General features: G+C 48.3%; 1 protein-coding gene and 1 long non-coding RNA gene across 3 annotated transcripts in view; both read right to left on the reverse strand.

Annotated features, from left to right (window-relative positions):
* The window catches only part of FAM117A (family with sequence similarity 117 member A), a 44,725-nt gene extending 29,267 nt beyond the window's left edge, over window positions 1–15,458 (reverse strand). The window contains exon 1 of one of the 2 annotated variants that reach the window (XM_059379983.1): window positions 15,239–15,458. In XM_059379983.1, coding sequence (XP_059235966.1) covers window positions 15,239–15,434 — 196 coding nt within the window. In that variant the 5' untranslated portion in view covers window positions 15,435–15,458. The remainder of the gene's footprint in view (window positions 1–15,238) is intronic. The other variant, XM_059379984.1, reaches the window with a different exon arrangement.
* On the reverse strand, window positions 2,370–4,186 carry LOC132004281 (uncharacterized). The gene is made up of 3 exons (XR_009400473.1): window positions 4,105–4,186; window positions 3,631–3,800; window positions 2,370–2,595 (listed from the first exon to the last, which is right to left on the reverse strand). It is a non-coding gene; the product is annotated as an uncharacterized LOC132004281 (long non-coding RNA).
* Window positions 15,459–18,052: the final 2,594 nt, after the last annotated feature.

Raw genomic sequence — 18,052 nt, forward strand, 5'->3', positions numbered from 1 at the left:
ATTTATTTTCAAACAATTCAAAACAAATAAACAAAACACACATACAGATGCATATGTAAGTCTAGACACACACATATGTAATCCCCAGAAGGAGAGAAAAGAGATTTGACAAATGCAGCAAAAAGTGATCAGTGAGTCTAGGTGAAAGATAAATGGGTATGCACCGTGCTTATAACTTTTCTGTAGGTTTGAATTTCTTCCAAAATAAAGTTGTGAGGGAGGGAAAAAAAAAAAGGAACCGGCTTAATTTGGAAGGATGGAAATTCAGTTCACTCCTCAGCAAGGATTTAAACCTTTTAGCGTTTCAATCTTGGCAGGTTGTAGTCATAGAATTTGTAGTCAAATTCAACTGAGTCACTGCTCTGGACTTCTAATTTGGGGAAAGGGAAGGTAGGCAGGAAGAAACGAAACCCTGAATGAAGCTTAATCTGAGGCCAGGAATTGAAAGATGTAAATCAGGACAAGGTAGAATAAAGATACCGAAGGAAGGAGGCGATGATAAATTAAGAAAGATAAATTAAGAAAGGTGACAAGATCCCGGTAGCAAGACCAAGACCACAAGACTGTGGGCAGAATGAAAGGGCTCTTGCAGGTCCAAAAGCACAGCTGAACTGGACAAGAGCTTGGCTCTGCCTGGCAAAGTTAGCACTGGGCATTCATTGGCCACAGGAATAGAGAAAGCAGTGAGATCTCATGGAAGATGGGTAAACATGGCTGACAGGAACGTAGGTAGGTAAGTCGCAGGGAACGAGGTGAAGGTCTTAGAATTTATCAGTCTTCTGTATGGATGAAAAAATGAAGGGAAGATAAGAGACTTCAGTTAGGAGAGAATTCAGCTAGATAAAAGGAAGACCTTCTTGCTGATCCCAGTCAGATGAGGAAGGCGACTACGTAGAGTCTGCCCTGAACAGCTCTGGGGAGCGAAAATGACAAGCCCCCCCCCAGATGGCTCAGTAGTCCCCCCGGGAAGGCAGGGAAGTACAGCAGAGGAGTCTGAGTCTCCTCTAGTTCTTAGAATTCCCCAAGTCTCATTATAGGGTAAACAAGAGATGGCCAATTCTGCTTAATGGAAAGCTCAGGGCTATTATCTGGGGTGAGATAAGTTCAGTCGGAAGGTGGGGGAGGCACAAATTCAAAAGGATATCTGCCGGGCGCCTGGGTGGCTCAGTGGGTTAAGCCGCTGCCTTCGGCTCAGGTCATGATCTCAGAGTCCTGGGATCGAGTCCCACATCGGGCTCTCTGCTCAGCGGAGAGCCTGCTTCCCTCTCTCTCTCTCTCTCTGCCTGCCTCTCCATCTACTTGTGATTTCTCTCTGTCAAATAAATAAATAAAATCTAAAAAAAAAAAAAAAAAGGATATCTGCCTTACCTAGGCTGATCAGACAGCTGTGCCGTGGGCTCCCAGACCAAGCAGGAGGGTATAAACAGCACTCAATTTACCTGTGGCTAGCCACAGGCAGAAGGCTGATCACATGACTGGGCAAGCAGACATCAGAGCTCAGAGGGTGGGTTGGCTCACTGGCTACACCTCACTAGGTTGGAACCTGTCAGGCTCTCTGCTCTGAACACTGACTCAGGTTCATCTTGCTTGGGGCTGAGGGCTGGGGAGAGGAGTTCCATAAGAAGCAGTTGCTCGGGGCGCCTGGGTGGCTCAGTGGGTTGGGCCACTGCCTTCGGCTCAGGTCATGATCTCAGGGTCCTGGGATCGAGTCCCGCATCGGGCTCTCTGCTCAGCACGGAGCCTGCTTCCCTCTCTCTCTCTCTCTCTGCCTGCCTCTCTGCCTACTTCTGATCTCTCTCTGTCGAATAAATAAATAAAATCTTTAAAAAAAAAAAAAAAAAAAAAAGAAGCAGTTGCTCAATTATTCAGGACCAGGAAGTTGTAGTCACAGCATCTGCTTTGCCTTCAGGGTCTAAAATCCTATTAGGGTCACTCTGCCCAGCCCTGGCCACCTTACAAAGCTGTGTGGACCATGCTGCCCGACTTGCATTAAGCCTTCTCTGGTTACCTCCATCTCCTTCCGCAGGTTCTACTGTGTCCCGGGCTGCAATGGGGAGAGACATCCAAGTCCGCTCCATCCCACATGGCCTCCGACATCCCGTACCTGACCCAGCCTGACCTCAAATCCCAGGCAAATTCCTGAGCCGTCACCCCACCACTGGAAAAACCCCAAAGCATGCCAGGCAATATTCCGGGGCAGCCCCTTCGTGGCAGCCTTGGTCTTGCCAGTTGTTCCAATCTCTTAAGGGAGGCTCAAAGGTTATGCAGTGCCTCCAGGGTAAACCTCTTCTGAAAAGTACAATCAGATGGTCCCCCTCCAGAAACAGCCTAGAAAGACATGACATTGGGAAGGGTTTTCCTACCATCAGTGTACACCCAAGACCACGGAGGACTTCAGAGCAGAAGGACGCTGGTCAGGTCACCTCTCTCCATGTGCTTGCAGAGGCAGAGGCGGGCAGGACAACACCCATCACTAGAGGGTAAGTTACACTCCCTCCACAAAGTACATGAAGGGCTTTGTGTCTGCTCTTAATCAAGGGCTTAACAGTACCAGTCTCTTCTTTTGTAAGTCAGGCAAAGAAAAGGCTGAGGCTCCTGAAACAAAGGAGAATTCGATCCAGCAAACAGTGAGGGATGTTCATCACCAAGACATCCATCCTACCTATACGTCTAAGAACCAGAACGCAAAGCCGTCCCATCTTAAGATGGCTCTGTGGGGCACCTGGGTGGCTCAGTGGGTTAAAGCCTCTGCCTTTCAACTCAGGTCGTGATCCCAGGGTCCTGAGATCAAGCCCCACATGGGGCTCTCTGCTTGGCGGGGAGCTTGCTTCCCTTCCTCTCTCTCTGCCTACCCCTCTGCCTACCTGTGATCTGTGTGTGTCAAATAAATAAAATCTTAAAAAAAAAATAAAGATGGCTCTGGCCATCTGCACACCTCCATGCTGCATACGAGTCATCAGGAATCAGGCAGGCAGCCTTTCCTCATCCTGCTGCACCCTATTCTGCCCCTAGATACATCTACCCAGAACTTATGCTGGGGCAGAACAGAACCAGGAAGAATCAGAGAATAGAGGCGACAGCCTGAAACAGGATAACTGCCTAAAGACAAGTGATCTCAGTATAGGGGTAATAATACAGTAAATGCTCACGGGTCTCTTTCACGTAACTGGCTGGAGCCCATGGGGAAAAAAATCCTTTGAAGCCAACTTAACCACAGCCTCATGGCTCTAGGAAGGCACTGCAGATAAAGGACACTTGCTAAAACTAAGATTCCCAAAACTGTTTTATTAAGAAGCGGAGTCAGACTCTCACTCAACCCTAATTCTGGAAGCTGGAGGGAAGTATCAGTAAGCGAAACTGTCAGGAACGATTTAAGTGCCTTCCAGCACAGAAAGTTGGAGGCCATGTGGTTTGGTGTTAGAGAAAAGGGGCCAGGAAACAAGCAGCCGTGTTTGAACCTCTCCTTCCGCCGCCAGCATAGCAGGACCATCAGATCCCTCCCTGGGACCTGTGGTTAGCAGTTTTCCCTGACAACGAGTCCTCCCTCTGTGGATGAAGCTGTAACTCCCAACCCCTTGGTAAGATCTGCCACAAGAAACCACATAAACATCCTCCCTCAGGCTCCTGTACCTCCACAGACGGGATGGGTGCGCGGTCGAGAAAGCTCTCTGGCCCGGGGTCCACACTCTGGCCTTGCTCTCCATGCCAAACCCGACTGCTTTTAACCCATCCATCTCGGACATAAAAGCTCAAACTAGAAGCACTCTGTGGTTCTGGCATAAGAGGGTTCTCATCTCGTGCTGTTGCAGAAGCAAAGAGAGTCAAGTGAACAGCAGAGTAAGAGTGTTTCTTAGGATAATGAAGCAGCTGTCCCCAGAAGGTACCAGGACATCCTGTGTGCGCTTGGCACACTTTGGCAGACTGGGGCACGCCTGCTGACCCCCTCCTGGGGGAGCACGGGCCATGCACAGGGCGTGCACACACCGCAGCAGGTACCCAATTGTTCCTGGCACTGGACGCCCCCCACCCCCAGGTCCAGCTCAGGGAGTCCGGGCAAGCAGCAGTCTAGTCTCCTGAGGGGTGGCCTACCACAGTGGTCAGTACCTGGGCCCACATCCCGCCTCGGCCCCGGGGTGCTACATGAACTCGGTCACTTGACTTCTCTGGGCTTCAGTTTTGTTGTCTGTTACATGGGGAGAATAAGAGATGTTATAAGAGGAAGAGAAGAGAACTCACACTCTCAAGAACTCCTAGCACCATCGAATTAGTCTAGCATGTACTTAAAAGTTTTTATTTGGAAGTAACTTCCAACTTCCAGATACGAGAACAAGAGCGGTACATGGGACACTCATAATAACCTTTACCCAGATTCACCGTCAGGCAAACATTTGTCCCACCTGCTTTGTCACTGGCTTTCTTTCTCTTACATGCACTTTTTCACACACATGCTCACACTCAGCACCTACATGCTCACTCACACTCAAGACTCACACTCACACACACTCACATTCAGATAAACACACGCTCTTACATCCTTTGTTGGGTTTTGTGTGGTGTTCCATTGGAAAACAAGGATGTACCAGACGGTGGGAGGTTTGAGATGAAATGCAAACAGAGGGGGGAACCTTGCTACTTGGTGATGGCTCCAATGCTCCTCTCCCTCCTCCCTGCCACCAAGGCAGATGGCTAGTGCTGGGGGCCCTGACTTAGGGATGGACATCACATGGACAGGGACCAGAGAAAGTACTTGATACAGAAGAAGTTAGTTCCTCTTCTCTTTAAACAACAAAAGCCACAAAACAAAACAAAACCAACAAAGCATTGATATGAACCATGGAAATAGCTTTATTATACAGAATTGTTTTTTTATAACGTTCGTTATAATGGGATTTTACCTGATGAAGTGGAGTGGTCACAGGCAAAGAAAGGATGTGCCTAAGCCTATGGTTACCAGGACATTCAAGAATTCTATACAGAGCCTGATTTTCTAAGAAAGGCAAGTGGGTAAGAGCTGCCTGGAATCCTCTCAGGAGGGCTAGGTAATCTCTGTGAAGCAGGCCAAGCAATTCCCCATGATACCAAGTCCCTAGATGGAGCCTTCTCTCGAGTTCAAGTTCCCGCTAGTCCCCTCTACTAGGCACACGCTTGTCTCATAAAGGCATTACCATGTACCACAGTGATTCTACTTCCACTTAACCTAAAGCTAGGAAAGGGGACATACTCAAAACAGAGCGTGGCAGGGAGGGTGGGGGTGGTTTGCACTACAGGTTCCCTACATGGAAGACTAAGCTGTCATCAAGATGACACGCCACCTGAACCTACCCCCGTCAGAGGAATGCACCACCCACATTTATCCCCAGATGCTCCTTGGGGTTCCACATAGAAGAAAGACACCCCTTCCTATAAGCTCCATCTTGGCGTTATCTTCCTGACATGGCCCCGATCCCAGTAACCATGACCATGACTCCCCTCTTAAAAGCAGGAAAACCCTGCCTCCCTCCTTGGGTCTATCTGTCCCTGGGGTTAGCTTCTTGTTCCACCTGGAAACTGCGTATCTCAAATCTGGTGGGAGGTACTCAAGGGCCGCCACCGTGTCACACATTTAATGTAACAACCGTCACCTTCCAATTAGCCACACCAAGAGAACAGTCACTTAAAGGGCGCTGAAGGAACGACAGACTTCGCTGCTGCCCATGTGCCTTTCCAATTTTCTTCTGGTCAACTGAACAGATGATTTTTTGCTCCTGGGATCCAGGCATGTGAGCAGAAGGGAAACACGGGCTGGGCATGTGCTGGGCCGGCACACAGACGATGCCAGCTCAGGAGCCCATTCACAACAGACTCGCCCCGCATGTGTGGGAAGAGCTCTGGGATTGGGAGCAAAAGGGCTCTAGAGTCATATGGTCTTGGGCAAGTCACTTCCTTCCTAGGCCTCATGTAACTTCTCTGCAAAAACAAGTCCATGCCACCTGCAGCTGCATGTCAGGAGGATAAATGAGAAACATTCCAGAGTTCCCACCAGGAGCCACAAAGAGCTAAATGAATGGAACACACTGTTAAAACGAAAGCTATCTATATGCTCAACTTCCTTGAAAAGTACAATTTGTTGTGATTCCCAAGCTTTTTCTTTCCACTGAAGCAGCTGTTTTTGCCTTCTCCCGTGAACGCACAGCTACCGAGGACTGTGGTCCCAGTAACAGAGAGCCCAGGCGCTACTCTGGGCGGTCAGGAGCGCACGCACCACTCGGACGGGGCTCACACTGCCATCTTCCCAATCGCTGCCCCGGACCACGTAATCCTGCGACAGCTCTCTGGCTGCATCCCCCTGGGCTCGCCAAATGGCATCCAGCCCCCACCCTCAGCCCTGGCACGTCCTATCTGATGGGTATGAGTTACAAAGACAATCCCTAAATGGAGGCCGCGCCAGCTTGCAGGTGTGGGGCAGGGAGCGCACGTGTTATCAGCCGTGGTTCTCTCAAAGCGATGTGGGCGATCAAACAGATCAAACACACACCGAGCACAGAAAACTCGTTAAAGGGAAGGTAGTGTGTGGGGCAGGGAAGAGGAGAAGGGAGGGCAAGGTAAGAGAAGAGCTCTTTCCGTCTTCTCAATTGCAGTTTTACTCTGTTCCAGCTGGGCAGGTTCAGAAAACCACCTGACTAAGCTACCAGGTCCGTGGTTGGCAACCCAAACAACAGGACAACGTGAGCCCCATGGATGGCAGTGTATGTGTTCAGGGGGTGGGGAATGCTAATAAGCATCTCTTTCCAGCATTTCCCAACTTGCTGGGGGGGAGCAGGGGAGGTTGGGGGGGCAGGTATGGGGAAAGAAGGTGAAACAGGATAGTGCCTGGCTTGGGAAAGGGGGCTTCCAGCCTGATCACACCTCTGGAGAAAGCCTGAAGCCTCCCCTAAGGCCCATAGACAGTTCTGTTCCCTAGCCTAGAAAAATCACTGATGCAGATTTCATTTTTCTGCTTCCCTTTCCTATACATTAGCCCTACTAGGAATTTGTTGTAAATCTACCTGGAGTGAAAGGAAACCCAGTATTCGTCTTGCTTTCCTTGGCCTGTCACCCATATCCACTTCTAAGCCTAAAGCCAGGGAGTCTGGCTTTTTTTTTTAAATAAAATCCTAACAAAATCCTAGGTGTTGGCTGTTTCCATGGATCAACCTGGTAACCAACTGCCCAAGCTCACCCCTCTGGCTTTAAGTGCGAGGGGAAGGGAACCTACAGGCCTAGCAATGACATCCATGGAAATGCCACATCTTTGCCACCAGCTGGGCTTCAGGCCCAATGACCAGGATGAATAGGAGACCAGTGATTTAAAGAGAGAGAGAACACTAACACTTCAGTGGGGGTGGGGGAAGGTTGCCTTGGAAGTAGCTGCAGAGAGGGGGATTATAAAGGGGGCACAGTGTGTGGGGACCAGAAGTGGGAAAAACCATCTCAAGGGAGACTGGGGGAAGTGTGGCTCGCTCTCCCCACCCCTGCTGCCTTTCCAGCAACTCAATCCAACAAGTATTTATTGAGCACGACACTCCCCATCTGCCCTGGCCCTCCCTCTGCAAAAACACTCAAATCTGTTCAAGCTGCAGCGTGAGTTCCATTGCACTTGAACTTGAAACATGAGGTGCCTACCTTTTAAAAAGGCAGGCACACAATTTGCAGCACGGGCTGAAGAGACTCAAGAGTGCTGAAAAAGTGAAGAAACATGGTTGACTAGACAGGGCCACACCAATATGCCACTTTTGAAAGGGAAGGGAAGGGAATTCATCAAAATTTCATTTAACCTTAGGGAGAAAAACACACTGGCCAATTAAAGAAAAAAAAAAAAAGCTTACTGGAAATATCCCAGTTAATTCTCCAATTAACCCTACCTAACACAAGAATAATAAATATCCCTTTATTCTATGCCTCCTCCAGCTTGAATTAAATTTTATCCACTTGTGGATGTGTTAGTCACTTGCTTTTGGAGTCCTATGTTTATCCTCCTTTCTCTCTTAAGGAGGTGAGACCTCAGTGCTCCCCTGCATGTTTTCATTGAGGATCAGATGACAGGGGATTCAGGTAACAGAGCTAGGGAGGGACTAAACCTATGCATATTGGCATAGTTCTCTCCACCTCGAAAAACCACACTCATTCCTAAGATGGGGAGCTCAGGGTCTGAGAAGAGGCATCCCAGACTTACAGCTCTGCCCCGCCAAATCATATTCTAAGAAGCCACATCCAGGCGGCCTCTGAGAAAACTCTACCATCCTTGATCACAGGCCTACTGCTTCAGAGCAACCAAAGCCCTAAGATGAATCTTCCCAGGCCTTCTCCAACCTCCACCCATTAAGGAGCTGGAAGTAGAAACTGCTTGTGCACAGGCACTGCTGAGCCCAAGGCTCTCCATCCATCCCCAACATCAGCTGGCTGGGGCGCACAAGCAGGGCATATGGGAGATGTCCAGAGCCCCAACTTCAATTCCAGGTTCCCCAAGGGCTGGTGCTAATAGATTCCCTATTATGAAATACTTCGATAGCCTTCTTTTAAGTTCATTAAAGCCACCCTTGGCTGGCTATGGTTTTCTGACACAGTAGAAGTCCACTGAGGCTTATTTGGGCCTGAGGATAAACATTTAAATGGCTCTCAGCTGAGCATGCAACTTTGTAGTGACCCTGAGGAAAATGCGCGGAGGAGGAGAGCCAAGTGCCGGGAAGAGTCTTCCAAACCAGGAGGTTTGGTGGGGACCCTGAGCTGGAGACTGGAGTGTGGGCAGCCAGCTGTAGAGAAACTCCCTCCATCCAGCTGTTCCCAAGAACAACGGCCCCTTCACAAGCTCCACATCGCTGGAGAGGAACTGGTGCACAGATAATTTAGAACTTCAAATAGAATCCAAAACTCTTTTCTCTCTGAGAGATCAGGATTTGTTTTCGACCTAACAATGTGAATAGATTCGGCTGGTGTTTGGTTAATTCATAACCCTGCAAAGCAAATAGTGCAGCCCTCTATGAAGACTCAACTCGGCCCTCAGCCGGGGCGCGGCGGGGATGAGGACCGGGTTTCTCACTCATCTTTCGTGTTTCCACTCTTCCCAGCCCCTCTTCTATCCCCTTAGAAGTGGGATTAAAACTTACTAACCCAGGGGGCGCCGGGGTGGCTCAGTTGGTTAAGCCACTGCCTTCGGCTCAGGTCGTGATCCTGGAATCCTGGGATCGAGTCCCATATGGGGCTTCCCCTGCTGAGCAGGGGAGGCTGCTTCTCCCTCTCCCTCTGCCTGCCTCTCCCCTAAACTTGTGCGCGCTCTCTCCCTAATTAAAAAAAAAAAAAAATCTTAAAAAAAAAAACAAAAAAAAACGTACTAACCCAAAACTTACTAACCCAGCAAGAGACTGTCCATTCCCACTTAGCGAACGTGCTGGTGGGCACCCATCTCCATCCTGAACTGGAAAGGAAACACAAGGTTTCCCCTTCCAGCCCCTTCAAAGGGCTCCAAACTGCCTACAGAGTGAGGGTAAGCCCAGGCAAGACTGGAGCTTGGTGTCACATAGCACTGATAAATGCGATAGTGTCAGTGAGGTTTCAAAACCAGACCTGCCTCCAGAACGGGTCACACCCTAAAATGTGAATCCTTATGGCACAAAGGCTCTATGTGAGAGGTATAAAAATCCAGAGGAGAATGCTTGATTTCTTTTCTTTCTTTTTTTTTTTTTTTAAAGTAATCTCTACTCCCAACGTGGGGCTCGAACTCACAACCTAGAGAATCAGTCGCACGCTCTACTGACTGAGCCAGCCAGGCGCCCCTGAGGACACTTGATTTCTAACAGTTCCATGAAGATCGAGGGATACACTGAGTAATACAGAACTGTTAAGTCCTTATGCTGTACAACTGAAACTAACATAATACTGTAATTAAAAAAAAAACAAGATCAAAGAACAGTGTGGCGTGGGTGCCACATTCAGTATAAATTAGCCAAAAACTATGAGTAAAGTGTTCTCTGCCAATAAGCCCACCAACCACTTTAGCAACACTCACATGGCCACCGTAACTGAAGTTTTGTAATCCTGCCCCAAATCTTCTGGAGATCCATCTATATTTGGAATCAGAGAGAATGATGTCCTCTTACCACCACACCCACTTTTGTTCTCACCCCTCCTCCACTGACCTCAGATGGTTTAAAATATCCCAGCTCTATGTTACATGAGTGGAGAGCTTCCCATCTCTACAATCCTTTGCTATCCGAAACACCGAAGAACACACAGACCCATGCTCTTTTAGATATCGACGGGATAAAGCAGTTAGGTACTCTGGAACTCAAAAGGATGCCGTCCCTGGTGATAACCTTTAAGACAGATTTCAGCAGTACCTCCTGGGGACCACGTGTGTCTGGGGCAAGCGAAGCTGTCAAAAACAAGCTAGCAACATCAGGCTAAGCAATGTCCAGTGCTTCCCAGTCCAGAGGCTGCCTCAATCACAGAGCATTCAAGGACGGTAGTAGCTCTTAAAGGCTTTTAAATGCATTCCCAGACTTCATCATAGCAAGATGGGTCCTTGGCATTGAGAAGTTGGACTACTTCTAGCTCCAGAGTCCAAGAGGACCATGACTTGAGGAGGGCTTTTTCTCAAAGTCCCTAATAAGGGCCCTCCTTTATGTGGTTCCAGAACTATCTAAACACCCACCCCCCAAGGACTAAGTTTTCAAAGCATTGCAAGGAAAGGAGTTTAATAATTACCAATAGCACTGCTAATAGCAATGCTGCCTTATATTCACTGAATTGGCCATCCTGGAGAACCGAATGCGTGTTTGAAATAAACCCATCCTACATCCCTGTGGGGAAGCCAGTATTTTAAGACTACTGCCGGCGTCAGTGATCTGTTTGGAAAAATAAAAGGTAGTGAGAAAAATCCCAGAGAGGACATAAACCTAAAGCCATTTCCAACTGATCTGAAATGTGTTTGCTGCAGTTGTGGATGGTTTGGGAAGGGTTATGAGGGGAGAGGGTGCACATTTGCCTAACAGTCAAGCTTTTATGTAAATCCAAATTAGTTTATGTCTACTGAACACATGCCACCTGACATTGGGGGTTGGGGAGCAGGCAGGGAGGCAGCCTCCATTCACATGTGCTGATCCTCCACAAAGACTGAGAACTGACTGGAAGCTGATGACCCCCCCTTCTCTTTTCACCTAAAACAGAAGTGGGGATACAGGCTTGTTACTTTTCTTTATCCCCTTAGAATATTCTGAGAAGGTGTACGCCACACGCACTGAAACTCATTCTCTATATAGGAATAATGGGAAGGAACACTGTTTAAGACAAGGTAAGGCCAACTTTTTCTGTTAAGTGCCATGGTAGTCAATATTTTAAGCTTAACGGCCTTCTGGTCTCTTTCACAACCACTCAACTCTGTCACTGTCGTGCAAAAGCAGCCACAGACCATACTAAATGAAGGGACATGGCTGTGTTTCAACAGATCTTTATTTACAGGGTGCCTGGGTGGCTCAGTCGGTTTAGTGTCTGCCTTTGGCTCAGGTGATAATCCCAGGGTACTGGGATAGGGCCCAGCATCAGGCTCTCTGCTCAGCAGGGAGCCTGCTTCCTCCTCTCCCTCTGCCTGCAGCTCCCCCTGCTTGTGTGCTCTGTCAAATAAATAAGCAAAAATCTTTTTCAAAATTAAAAAAAATCTTAATTAAAAAAGCAGGCAGAGGCCTAGATTTGGCCTGCAGGCCATAATTGCCAACCCTGGGTCTAAGAAGGTTCTGGTGTGTAGAGAAGGTACAGAGGCAACATGGGGCTCCCCCAGGACCAAGCTGACCCCTGGGAGGCTGGTCCACTAGGGAGGAATTTGTAAAGCTCAATTAAACATTATCTTCTTTCTAGAGATATGGAGTATGGAGTATGGCAGTATGGAGACAGAGACACTAGACAGGATAGCAAAAACCAGAACCCAGAACAATTTTCCCAGTCCCGTTTTGTCCATCAGTAATCCTAGAACATAAAAGTTAGTAGCAGCCTCCAACAGACATAAGACATAAACAAGAATTTAATTAAAGGGGGAACTGCCGTAATAAATGTATCCTGGGTTGCTACTCCCCACGGGGGGAATCTTAGCTTTCTTAGACTTGACCTTTATTCTTCTAGCTGTTCTCTTTTGCCTTCCACACCCCTAGCCCAGGCTCAGAAAAATGAAGCCATTCCTCACTTTATAAAGACATCCTGCATGGATGAATGGCCACAGAAGGTAAATCCTGTTCTTTCCATCATCACTCTGTTTTTACAAGGTCTAACATATCTTGTCAGGAACGTAACAGGGCATGTGGTACAGGTAAGTGCACAGCCCAGGGCACTTCGGCACTTTAGGATGGGAAAGAAACAGTGACAACACCTAACTGTCCCTGAAACCCAGTCCCAGCTCACATGCCTCTTTAAACAGTTGGGGTCTGGAGCCCTGATTAGAAAAGCTCATTTTAAAAGATGAGGGAATACAAGTGCAAGAGGAGGCCTTGAAATTCTAAAACCTGCAGTACTGGTTTCAGACCAATATGGGTTTGCTCTTTGAAGCCTGAAAGGCAATGGGTTTTGGCCAACAATGCTCTCTCACGTTGGCGGGGTGGAGAGAAGATGTAAGCAGCAGTGAACACGGATGACATCTTCTAGGTGCCTCGGCGCTTTATAACTGTTAACTCAGGATATAGTTATGATTCACATTCTAACAGATAAGGAAACAGAGACACACAAGTTAAGAAACTTCTTCCACGCCACACACCTAGTAAATGGCAGAGCCTGGAATTGAAATTCAGGAATCCTGGTCCCCAACACCGGGAGGATTCTCTTAAGGGTTTATGAACGTAACGCGTTTCCTCCTATCAAGTATGCCCCTGACCTAGAGGAAACCACTTCTGCCACTTCTCAAGTGCAAGGAATGGAAACAATCTGAACACACAAGGAGTAAAGTTAATGCGTAGAAGACCCGATGTGCTCCCAAATCAAAGGCCAGGTACCTTCCCTTAATGCGTGCTCAGGAGGAAGTCCACAGGCTCTGACCACTCTTTCCTTCTATCTTTCCTCTCCTGCCTCACTGAAAATCTATAGATAATCTACAGATAATAGATAATATACACCAGGTAAGTGCCTCATTAAGTCCTCTTGGATACTAAAAGGTGGAGGGATCACCCCTCGGCCCAATTCATACACAAGAGACCACTCAACTTGCCCTGAATCATCCAACAAGTTAGGTAGAACTCTAGCTTCTATGGTTTTTACTAGGATCTTCAGGACCCTGTCCCTATAAAAAGGAAGAGGCCATGTAAAGAACTCAGTTATCCAAACCTACACTCTTCTCCATTCCACAGCATCCACCATTGTTTGTGCCTTTCATGTCGGTTCTATAGCAGATATAAAATAACTGCCCTTAAAATAGGACTGCTAAGGGTACCTGGGTGGCTCAGTGGGTTCAAGCCTCTGCCTTTAGCTCAGGTCATGATCCCAGGGTCCTGGGATCGAGCCCCACATCGGGCTCTATACTCAGCGGGGAGCCTGCTTCCTCCTCTCTCTCTGCCTCCCTCTCTGCCTGCTTGTGATCTCTGTCAAATAAATAAATAAAATTGTTAAAAAAATATATATGACTGCAAATAGATTTCCAGCTATCGCATAGGCAGGCTTTCTGTTGATTTCTACTAAAAGTGACTAAGGTTCTAGTGCTTGCTGTTACTACAAACTTCCCTGGACTCCAAGGAAATCCAAACAAAACCAACAGGTTTGTAATCTTGTGGTTTGCTTTATAGCTCATGATAGGCATGAGTCTGGGCATTGCTCTGCTCTCCACCACCAGAGTCTAGGCATACTTTGACTAATTGGTCACCACCTTGCTACCAGATTTGACCAAGTTTCTGCATTCCAATATGCAAGGTTAACATTTACAGTGAGGTCCAGATAGAGTTGGCCTTTCTACTTCAGAGACCCTCTTAACCCCATTCCTACCTAGAAAAGCACTGTAGCAGCTATACTTTCAGGAGGGAGTGAAGCCTAGTAATTACAAAAAGCTCAAGAAATTCTGGTGTGGAAAATGTCATTAACCATTAGAAGGTGGGGACCATGACTTTTGTACATTTGGTAGGCTCTGAGGCTTTGGAAGTGTGCAATGATCTTTTTCACATCTGGTGTGAATCAAATGCACGCCTCACTTTCAACTTACTGCCAACCTCCTCATGCAAGTAGGTTCCTTTTCCCATTCCTCACTGCCTGCCTTTGCGGGGGATCCATCGCAGCTTTGAGTGTGAAAGCAAGGTTAATCTTGCTCCTCCCTCGTTTCCCCACACCCAGCACGGCAAGCTGCTATTAAGAAGCCGTTTCAGGGCTGTTCAGAAAGTGGGGTTATTTGCCACAGTGTACTTGACTGTAGCCCTCACCCCACTGCCACGTTGGCTGGCAATGCCGAGGACTAAATAGCCCGGGTTGGGGTAGGAGAGAAAGGCCGGGGGCAAACTGCCCAGGCCCTACACACACACACACACACGCACACGATGGCTGGAATGAGACAGCCATATTAAGCAGGTCAATGATCTGGGAACATACAACTTCTGGGCCAGCCAAGAGGAATGTAGGGAATCGGAGCAGAGCGTTTGTACCGTAGTAAAAGCCGTTAAACTAACTTATTCCAACGGCTCGGATGAAATCAGCTCCGGAAGGTGGCAATATAGGGAAGTGCACGTGAAGCGGGTAGTGAGGGGGATGAACTCCAGAGCCGTAGAGCGGGATGCCGGGGCCAAACTCAAGTTGGAGAAGTAACACATGGCTCCACCCGGCTCTCCTCCATGCCCCTCCCCCTCCCCATGCAGACTTCCAGCGCCCACCAGCTCCTCGCTCCGCAGCCAGCCGGCACAGGGCGCCCCCATCACGCGCCACTCACTCCTTCCTCACACCTCGCTGCCACCCCTGCATCTTCCACTCACCCCCACACGACACCTCTGCCCACTTTTCGGTTACGCCCCCAAAGCCAGCCTCCGTCTGCCATGTCCCTCCCCTCAGCTCCTGGCCCCCGACTCCCTGCACACTCTGTCCCAGCAGGAGACCCTGTGTTCACCGCTCCTTGCTCTCGCTCCCTCCGCCCTCGCAGACTCTGCGCGACCCCCTTTTTCTTCCTTCGCTCCCATCCACTTTCCCCTCACGCTTCTCCCCGGACCCCTCCCCCCATCACGCGCCCCCCCTCCCCCAACGGCTCCTCCCCCCGGTACCCGCTCCAGGCCCGGCTCACCTGCGCGGCCACCCCCGTCCCGGCGCTGGTGCGGCTGCTGCAGCTGGAACGGGACCGTGGCCCTGAGCGGCTGCAACCCAGCCCGGGGGGAGCCGGCGGGGGCTGGGGGAGAGCAGCCCCGCCGGAGCCCCCCGGCCCCTCCGCGCCCCGGCCCCCAAGGACCTCCGCCTCTGCCGCCCGCTGCGGCCCCCGCCATCGCCCGCCCGACAGCCTGCCTGCCCCGGCCCCACAGCGAGCCCCACACAGCCCCCCAACCCCCGCTGCTGCCGCTTATCTGCTCTGCGGGGCGGAGACCAGCCCCCTCAGCCCAGAACTCTCATTGGCCTACAGAGTCCCAGACCCCGCCCCCCAACCAATCCCTAGCTTGTTCTTCCCATTCCGGAGAATGACTGGCCGATATACCTAGCGATCCAACCCAAGACCCCACCCTCATCCCGCCCCCTCCCGCTTTCCTCAGTCCGAGGGGGCGCTGATTGGCCCGTCCGGAAGAGGGCTGGTTCTCCGGTGCCGCCAATGAGAAGAAGCAGAAAAGGGGAGCGTCACACCCAGTCCCAGGTAGTATGCAAATACACTATCACGTGACGTCAGGCTAAGCGGGGGTGGGGCCGGCTGGAAGATGGAATCAAGCACTAGTGAAATCATCATGGGGGGTAGAGAAGAGTGTCAAACTTTGAGCAGTTGAGCCCGGCAAGCACCGAGAAAGCGGTAACTTCAAAAAGCATTACTTTTGATTTAACCTAAAAATATTAGCCGTGAGTCCTCATAGGCTCTCAGTGCTGCTCGCAAGCTCCAAAGTAAGATTCTACAAATTAATGCAAAGTTTGCATATATTTGCATGCGATTTGCATTATATTCATGCACTTAATGGCCACCGTGCCTCATGTGACACCCACATTTGTCTTTCTCCACGTTTCCAAGTCCTTGGCTGGTGTGGGTCCAACTCCCCCCGCCCCCAAAAAACACCCAGCGCTAGCCTGTAAATTATATTGAGACTGAAAAGGAGCAGGGAATTTCCCTTCAGAGCCGTCCATTCCAAGTCTAGCTCAGCGGAGTGTTAGGAACAAAATGACTGAGAAACGTGCCCAAATTTGTACAGTGACTCCATTAACAAATCCTGGTCTTCCCAGTTCAGTGCTCTCTGACCTACAATGAGATGGTCCCCAAAGAGAATGCATGCAGTTGAAAAGATCACATGCTCTAATATATATGAGGACATTTGGGAAGGAAAACAACATTTTAGTTACTATTAAAAACTATTACTCTTCAAAGGAAAAAAAAGTATTACTCTTGGTATTTATTAACCATTTTGTTCTATATAAGGAAAAAGCAAAAGGCAATCAACCCTGGATCCTCTGCCATAAGGGACCATACAAATAATTGGATAATTCCCTCCAGATTTATATTTAGCTATGAATTCTATTTTTGGTCTTGCTACAGATTTATCTTTCTATTTCTGTTTTTGCCCACTTTAATGTTAAAATGAAGGTATTCCCTGAAGCCATCCTAACTAATCAGAAAAAGGAGGTAATCTGGGAGCATCCTGCAAGGCAAGGAGAGGTCACTCTGTGATTACCTATTGAAAACACTTAATACCCAAAGCAGAAATTCAAGCATTGGCTGAATATTAAAATCACCCTACATACGCACAACAAATGTGAGGCAATGGAACATCCTAAAGTATGGTTTTCTTTGCGAACAAAGAGTGTATGTGCTCTAGCAGATTCAAAGGGTTTACCTGAGTGGCTCAGTGGGTTAAGCCTCTGCCTTAGGCTCAGGTCATGATCCCAGGGTCCTGGCATAGAGCCCTGCATTGGGTTCTCTGCTCAGCAGGGAGTCTGCTTCCTCCTCTCTCTCTGACTGCCTCTCTGCCTATTTGTGATCTCTCTCTGTCAAATAAATAAGTAAAATCTTAAAAAAAAAATCTGGCATTTGAAATCTTTTTATTGTCTGGGAAATGCTGTATTCTTTTTCCATGAAGAGGATGACTTTAATACTGGCAGATAGGGATCAACAAAAACTGATGGATGATAAAGAGTAAAAGCCTTTATAAACTTAATTCAGTTCTTAAAAAAAAATCTTGCTATGGACATTGGGGAGGGTATGTGCTATGGGGAGTGCTGTGAAGTGTGTAAACCAGGCGATTCACAGACCTTTACCCCTGGGGCTAATAAAACATTATATGTTAATTTTTAAAATAAAATAAATAAATAATAGAGCATTAAAAAAAAAATCTGGCAATTTATAATGTACTTCAAGTCCAATCAGTTCAAAGTCTTCAGATACTTCATATACTTTCGTATACCTTTTTCTTTTTTTTAAACTCTTATGACAATCTGGAAGAAGAAAATTGTAGCCTTTTATTACAGAGCAAGTAGGAAAACCGAGGCCCAAAAAAGTGAGTCCTTTTGATTTCTAGCTCAAAAGGATCAAAAGATCTCTATCAGATTTTATTGGACCACCCTGTCCCCATCTCTCCATGAATAAAATAAGCAATTGTAGCAGCTATAACATTCCCTGGTTTGTTTGTTTGTTTCTTTTTTTTTTTTTTCAAAGATTTTATTTATTTGACAGACAGAGATCACAAGCAGGAAGAGAGGCAGGCAGAGAGAGAGGAAGGGAAGCAGGCTCCCTGCTGAGCAGAGAGATGCAGAACTCAATCCCAGGAACCTGGGATCATGACCTGAGCCGAAGGCAGAGGCTTAACCCTTTGAGCCACCCAGGCACCCCAACTGGCTTCTTTCTTTACACCAGGTATGTTCTCTCATTTAATGCTCATGACCACACCTATGAGATGGTATGGTCTTCAATGAGACT

This window comes from Mustela nigripes, chromosome 16, assembly GCF_022355385.1.
Source record: "Mustela nigripes isolate SB6536 chromosome 16, MUSNIG.SB6536, whole genome shotgun sequence".
NCBI lineage: Eukaryota > Metazoa > Chordata > Mammalia > Carnivora > Mustelidae > Mustela > Mustela nigripes.